This window comes from Chenopodium quinoa, unplaced genomic scaffold, assembly GCF_001683475.1.
Source record: "Chenopodium quinoa cultivar QQ74 unplaced genomic scaffold, ASM168347v1, whole genome shotgun sequence".
Classification (NCBI taxonomy): domain Eukaryota; kingdom Viridiplantae; phylum Streptophyta; class Magnoliopsida; order Caryophyllales; family Amaranthaceae; genus Chenopodium; species Chenopodium quinoa.
In genome coordinates this window covers 168,778-176,970 of record NW_018743360.1, presented here as the reverse complement: position 1 = coordinate 176,970, position 8,193 = coordinate 168,778, and the positions used below count along the sequence as shown (strand labels likewise).

At 33.3% G+C, this 8,193-nt stretch overlaps 1 protein-coding gene across 1 annotated transcript; it reads left to right on the top strand.

Annotated features, from left to right (window-relative positions):
* The first annotated feature begins 7,099 nt into the window (after positions 1 to 7,099).
* On the top strand, positions 7,100 to 7,922 carry LOC110738010 (protein FAR1-RELATED SEQUENCE 5-like). Its single transcript, XM_021918369.1, has 3 exons — positions 7,100 to 7,245; positions 7,337 to 7,556; positions 7,752 to 7,922. The coding sequence occupies exons 1-3, from the start codon at positions 7,100 to 7,102 to the stop codon at positions 7,920 to 7,922; spliced, it is 537 nt and encodes a 178-aa protein (XP_021774061.1).
* Positions 7,923 to 8,193: the final 271 nt, after the last annotated feature.

Sequence of the window (8,193 nt, the reverse complement as noted above, 5' to 3'; positions counted from 1 at the left end):
TAATATTGGAAGGATTTCAAAAACAAAGAGAGGGCCCCTAGAATACTTTTGTTCGCCACCATCAGACCATCAACATTCATGGGGCTCTCCATAATTTCTCTCTCCTCACCTCATTAGTCCACATCACTTTCCACTAGATTTATCACATACCCTTTTCATTTTACAATTCCATATCTACATTCATTAATCTCTCCATTTATTTTCTCTCTCCTATTTTTCCATACCTTACCACCTTTTCTCTCTCCTACTTTCCATACCTCATCAAGTGTTTTGGTGTCCAAGTGTGTACATTGGGCCCACTTGAATTTTTGGGAGGGTTCCCATTAAATTAACCTCCCCAAAAATATTTATCAAATGGAAAAGGAGTAACATTGGTGGGAAGGTCCCCATTTTCATTTTTTGCAAATGAGGAGCCTATTTTCCCACCCATGTGGATGCTCTCAGCAAGCATGTCCCTTTTTTTTTATCAAAAAAGTCAAAATCAAACTCCAAATTGTCACCAACGACTACATTCACAACGGTCAACTTGTTTTATTTTGTTTTCAACGGTAATATTACCATTTTTGCTAAATAATTTTTGTTATTTAATTATTTTTTTTAAAAAACAAATACCTATGCTTATATTTTTTTTAACCTCTATAAATAGAGACCAATCTTAATATATTCAACACTTCCAAAAAATCATAATATCTATATCTCTCACTTAAAGTATTTCTTATAATCTTATTTGGTAATTATGGATCCCAATCATCTTAATTATGGAAATAGATATCAAAGAAATCCAAATTTCCAACAAAACCTAAGTTTCTAATCAAAGTTAGTGGGAAGTGATGTGGACTAATGAGGTGAGGAAAGAAAAACTATGGGAAGCCTAAGGATGTGGATGCTCTAATGTATGCCTTGATTTCATGTTGCTGAATGTAAAATGTTTTTCCTCCAAATTTGTGGGCTAGCTCTTAAGTCTTAACGTTGGGAAAATTGACGACAGTAATAGTAGTAAGTCTTTTTCATCTCCTCCACCATCTTTTTCTTCCTCCCCCAATCCACATCACCATTATGAAAATAAAGCAAGTGATCATCGACACCACTATATAAATGTTAACTTCATTGAAGGAGCTCGAGCTTATTCCTTCATCTTCAACCTTCATCTTCTTCAAATTCGATCACCCACCATCCACCAACATGTCTTTGCCGCCGATTAAAACGTAGGCCCTAAGAAAAAAGGGTGTAATTAAGGGTAAGGTCATTCCCAAAGGGTAGAGGTGAAATATTCCTCCATTGAATCTTCCCTTGAGCTCGAATTTCACCATTGAAACTTCTGAAATTTCCATTGAAACTCTTGAAATCATGTTCCTCCATCAACGACGTTCCTTGAGCTTAATAGTGTTAAGTTTGGTTACATCTGATATTACGAAATTACTCATACTTAAATCCGTGAATGGGAAATTATAACCTTTAGATAAACTCTTCTAGTTTATCATGATCTAAAGATAAACTTGCATTGTACTTTCTCTATCTAAATAAAACCAGCCTCTAGTCTTCTTATTTTGTCTCTCTCTCTCTCTCACCGCTAAAGTCAGCATCGTCAACTGTCGACCATTGAAATTTTGGCATACAACCACCATTCATTTTCGACCAACGGTCATTGTTCTCCCTTCTCTTGAATTCTCTAGTTGCAGCCTCGCCATCGGCCTCGCTGCCAGTGACCACCTCGTCGTAAGTTCTCATCCTCTTCCTCCTTTCTATCTCCTCATTGCAGAAATAATGAGTGTGACAAAAAAGAAGAGCCTTGTTTAGCTTGCTTGAGTCTAGAGTCTTGTTTCTCTAAGAGCTTAGAATTCATCTTCTCTAGAAAAAAGATTTTATCTCTTCCCTTTGTTTCAAGCACAAATTATTTAACTTTTATCAATTTGAACACCACTAAGCCCAAACCAAAAGTTACTCATTATTATGCAAATTAAACATACTAGTAAATTAATCGAATACATAAAAGCTACATAATACTTCATATACAAGTACTAGTAAATTAAGTGATGATTGGAGATGAAGAGTTTTTTTATGGGGGAGTTTTCATTAGAGAAGCTAAGATCCAAAAAATCTGTCGCCCCCAAATACTCTACATTGCAAAACAAAAAAGGATTCTCCAGGGAACATTATTATGGGAAATAAGCTTTGAATTCAAGTTCAGAAGGATCTTAGAAGGGATGTTCATGTTATGGGGCTTCTTGCATTGGAGTGGAAAATTTAAACCTTCCTAAAATTAACTTGCTCTAGAACAAGTGACAAATAGACGTTCTGAAATCTCTTCCATGGTTTGGTAAATAATGCAGGTGTTAGAGTGTGACATATTCTTAGAGAATACATTAACAGAGGTGGGAAGTCTATCCCATATCGCTTGCCACAAGAATGACTTAATTTTTGGGTAAGTTTGTGCCTTCCATAAGACATCCCAAGGCTGTTGGAGAATGGTGATGCTAGATTGGGATAGCTCTCTATTTTGGATGATCCAATTTGTAGCCCTTTTACTATCATACTTCCCTTTCCTGGTCCAACCGGTGAAATTGAAGTCCCGTCTTTCTAATAAAGAAGTGTAGTCAATTCTGGTAAAAACATGATCACTCAGCTGAATTTTGATTTGTTCCCCTTGATCATTTTTTGAGTGAATTGGAGGAACCAGAGAAAGTTTGTGGGTGGTTCTTCTTGTTGAGAGGGCCTATGAGGAAAAGTAAGAGGTTATAGACTTGTAAATCGTGAAAGAAAAGGAGAAAGAAAGAGAAGACGATCACAAGAATTTACAAAAATAATACCCCCGGTTGCACTTATAGGAAGCTACACCTGGCCCGGGTGTACATAACAAGAGCGGGATTGTGGGTATCTTTGGCCTCTTCTCTAAGGAAGAGACCATCTATATTATTAAAACTCCAAGGCATGGAGTGGCATTATGCCATGTGTCAATTTTTTTTAAATTTTTTTTTTGTCATTTCACCACATCACTTTTAATTTTTGCCACGTCACTTTTTCAATTGTATTATTGTATTTAAATGTGCTTGATTTACGCCTTAGAATAATTGAAGTTATTGGTTTCAACTTTAAAGAAAGAGAAGGTGTTACTTGCAAACCAATAGACTAGCCATTATTAGTATTTATTTTGGTCATAATTGATAAGTTGAATAATTGTTACAATGTTTTTAAACTGCTTTGACCCTTTTAATTTGTAAATTGTAACGATATGTATTCTATGAATTTATCCCTATAAATTAACTACCCAAGGAAATGATATACTAAACGGTCTAAAACTCTTGGAGAAACATTTTACTAGGTGAGTACTTGTTTACTATACCTTACTCGGCATGCAGTGGATATATTATTTTAAATCATATTTTTACACTTTCAATAAATCACCCAAACTAATTATGGCATACACACACACACTAGGATTTGCTATATTTTAATATGAGATTTCATTGGTTGATTTGCTTTATAGTTCATTCAAAGCTCTCTAGGTTAGTGCGTGTAAAATTCTTCATTATTCACTACTCTCGATGGTTGAATATTGGTTTTGATGGTTCATTTGTGCATCCAATTTAGAAAGGGTATTATTTGTCATGTAATGATTGAATATGAAGAAGAGAAACAAACTTGGGGCATTGCCCGGTCACTAACTAGTTACCATACTAAAAACCCCGTAGAAGAAACTTACAGGAGCCCCCATGTTGGAAAGCAAGTTAAGATAAATGTTTTTCAAAGTAACTAAGCTAATACAAAGGTTACCATGAGGGCACAAGATAACCTTATAAACCTCTTTTGATCGATTAGACATATCAAAAGAGGTAAAAACACATAAACAAGTCAAAACCAACCCTAAGAATTAAAATAGACCTCAAGAAAAGAGAAACCCTAAAAATAATATTCGAACTCGAATGTTAAAGCACTGCAAGAGGAAGCTAACACAACCCCTTATAACCCCCTAACATATTATATAACCACAAGAAACACGAACATCCCAATTTAAACAACGATTATTGAATCAAACATTCGACTAAGTTCCAAAAAATATGCAAAGAAATAAATCACAACACAAACCAAAAACATGAACTAAACTCTATAAACCCGAAAAAAATACAACTACACACATTGAAGCTCAACATAAATAAGGCAAACTTCGAGTAAACACGGGTAAAATACCAAAGAAAAACCTTAACTAAATCTTTACCTTATCAATTACAATTTACAAAAAGTCTTGCATACAACCAGCTTACACTAACCTTAATGTAAGGCCTGATTCATGACAGGCTAAAGTCGTATCACCTAATCAAAAGCAATTCCTAAGTCCTCTAGCTAAAGTAGATAGGGAAGTAGGGTCGAATCCACAGGGAAACAATGTTCTTTTATTCCTAATAAATTATTATAATCTAAATTATCAAGTAACCAATTTGTATTGTGAGAATTAAACTAACAATTAAACTAAGCAAATTAAGGGAATAATCAATAATAAAAGGGTCTAGGGTATAGGTTCACCAATAAATAATACTCCAAGGTAAAAATAACAATTAATCATCAATGCATAAATTAATCAGATTATAAAGGGCTTTCGCTACGTATTATAATCACAAAATTAATCTACCGGTATTAAATCGCATCTCTCGAATCTTGACCTAACCATTTATAGATTAACATGCCTATTGAAACTAAGCCTAAACATCAATTCTCATCTCTCGAATCTCGAATCAATATTGCAAAACTCATACAATTAAACCGGGCCTAATCTAATTGCATAGTATTAAATCAATCGATAGATAGGAAATTAATCAATCATCAATAATCAACAATAATAAATTACCCCTTCGTATTATTCATGGATCCCCACAAACCCCAGAAATAATTCTACTCACTCATATTAAAATTAAACTAATCAAAGCGATTAAATAAAGCATGATTAAAAGCGATAATAATAAAACTAATAAGAAAACAATAATAACAAAAATAATCAGGAAGCAATAACAAGCTACTGTAAAAGCAATATATTAAAACTAAAGTAAAACCAAACTAATCAAAAGAACAAAACTAAACTAATCTACGTAAACTAAACTAAAAGAATGTTAACAAAAATAATAAAACTAAAAACTATCTAATCTAAAAGCTAATCTAAGATACCTCCCCTTACCTACGTAACTACTCCCCCTTTTAATAAGAAAGGAAAAAGGAGTTTTATACTAAGTCCACTTCTAAACCTATCCACACTCCTCCTAAAACAATCTCCAGTTAAATTAAAACAAACCACCGACTTTGCTTTAATCCGATCGATCGGGCCCGCTGAAATCACACCCAGCATCTGGCTGTTCTTGGTCCATTGATTTGCAATATTGGGCCATTAATTATAGGCCTTAATTCTCTCTTTTGTTCACTAATTCGTCCATTATAATAAATTTGGTCCGTCATACTTGTTTGAACTCATGCTAATAACTTGGACCTTCGTAGCCTACGCATTTAAACGAGCCCTTAATCACCGAACCAAATTTCTTCAACTCGATCTTGGGCTTTAAATATACGATCATAAAATACGTTCCGACTCCAATATCTTTATAGTGGTCTAATAAGCTCGGGAATTATCATAATTCTGCAAATTCCTACAAAATAATACCAACTCTACAAAAACACTAGAAAACGTATACTAGTAATAAAAATAGCTCCGTAGAGCTCAAATAAGCACAAATATGACAGTGGGACGGGGAATAAAAATATATATAAAATAGACTCATCAATTCACACGTGCCAATTAGAGTATAAATAGCGCTAAATCAGAGTCGCATGCAAAACATCGTCTTCTTCGAAATATTCTCTCAAATTCTCTGCAAATCTCTGCAAAACATCGATGGATTCCCTAATTCACAAATTATTACAATCTTTAAAACAAATTCAAGCTCCAATTTCAAACGATCTGCAAACTTCAGAAGAAATTGAAGTTGATTCTGCAATTGATGTTGATTTAAACAACGATTCTATGTAACAAACCCTAAATTGCAGGCAATGTGGCAATAATATTGACCTAAATTGCAAAATCGATGACAATTCAATGCATCAAAACCTCAATTCAGGTACGTAATTTTGTATATGAATTTGTAAAAATTTACCAAAAATAGGTAAAGTGGTGATTGAATGAATTACGATCAATGCAGATTCATATGAGAGTAGAGTTCATCTCGATGAAGAACAAATCTCAGCTGATGAAGTGCAAATCTCGGCGGATGAAGAGCAAATCTCAGCGGATGAAGATTCAACTTCTGAAGGTAACATTAAGCTTTTGAACAGTTGCAAAATTGTTTAAATTGAAGTGTCTGTGTAATATTGAAAAGTACAAGTAAAATTGAAATTGCATACTTGTTTAATTTATAGTGTAACTTTAAGAAATAGAAGTCTAACTTTGAGAAACATAAGTGTAACTTTAAGAAATATAAGTGTTGTTTTGTTTATGGCTTAAAAGTTATAGTTATTATTGTTAAAGTTACATAATATGGCTTAGAAGTTATATTATATAATTTAATAAAATAGTGAAGTTAGTGATAACACTGTCAAAGTTACCTGATATGGCTTAAAAGTTATTGTATTACTGAATTATAGTTACACTTTTTTCATAAAACTTAAATCTACTATACTGTTTGAATTGCAGTCATTGAAACCAATATTGATGTTGGGAGAACACTATTAGTATAGGCATCAGAACAAAAACCTTAGAATAAATGCATGAGATTTACAAAAAAACATGCATTAATTGTAGGATTTTCAGTAAGGAAACATACAGGTAGGACTAGGGATAAAACTGGAAAAGTTAATGTGGAGAAATGCTATGTTTTTTTTGCACAAGGTAAAACAAACACTGGGGAATGAAAAAAGAAAAAAAATAGAAGCAATTGTGGAGAATGCAGAAAAGAAAAGGAAAAGAAAACTAAGGCAAGTTGCTATCATAAGAACATATTATAGAGCTTGTATAAGAGTCAAGATGAATGAGGATGGATTGTTTGAAGTAGTACATCATGTTTTGGTACATAATCATGAACTCACAAGAAAACAATGGCACTATCTTCATTGATCTGAAAGAGAGATGACAGAAGAAAAGAGACAAGTAATAGAAAACTTGCAAAAGTCAGGACTTTCAGCTATGGACTCATATCGAGCTATGTGCAATGAAGCTAAAGGTGAAGAAAACTTGGGACATACAAAGAAAGACCATCTGAATTATTTGACAAGGTTGAAAATGAAAAATATTGAAGGTGGTGATGCACAAGCAGTCTTTGAATATATACCAGGAACTTGCTAATGATCCTGAATTTTTCTTTAGATTTAGATTGAATAAAGAAGGCAAGTTGAGAGCACTATTTTGGAGAGACTCGATGATGAGAGAAGATTATAGTATTTATGGAGATGTTGTAGTGTTTGACACTACATATAGGACAAATAGATACAATTTGATTTGTGCTCCTACTGTTGGAATTAATAACCATTGGAAAAATTGCATGTTTGGGTGTGCTTTTATTGGAGATGAGAAAATTGAATCATTTGTATGGTTTCTGAGACATTCAAAAAGTCAATGGGAGGGAAATGCCCAATCTCAATCTTCACAGACCAATATCAAGTAATGTGCTCTACAATACAGAAGGTAACATTTAAAGTTATACATAAAGGTGTTAAAGTTACCTTGTTTCTATTGTGTAGTTACCTTTTTTTTTCTAAAAATATATCTGATTATAATTCAGGTCTTTCCAGAGGTTAGACATAGTTTATGTATATGGCATTTGGAACAAAATGCTATTACAAGATTTGGATCAATGAAACGAGACAAGGATTTTAAGAGAACATTCTCCTACTGTTTGAAACGATGTGTAACTGAAGTTGAGTTTGAAACTGTATGGAGCTCACTGATCTAGAAGTATAATTTACAAGAAGATAGTTAGTTCCAAAGAATTTATGATCTAAGAGAAAAGTGGTGTCTAGCTCTAAGCAAAGACTTCTTCTTAGCTGGTATCCTCTCTTCCCAACGAAGTGAAAGTACCAATCATGCAATTAGGTTTAGAGAAAATATATCAACAAGCTTGACTGAATTCTATAGCATTTTCAAATCTTGTATACAACGTTGGAGAAGCACGGAAAAACATGATTAGTTCTCTTGTAGTAAATCAACTGCATCATCAACAATAC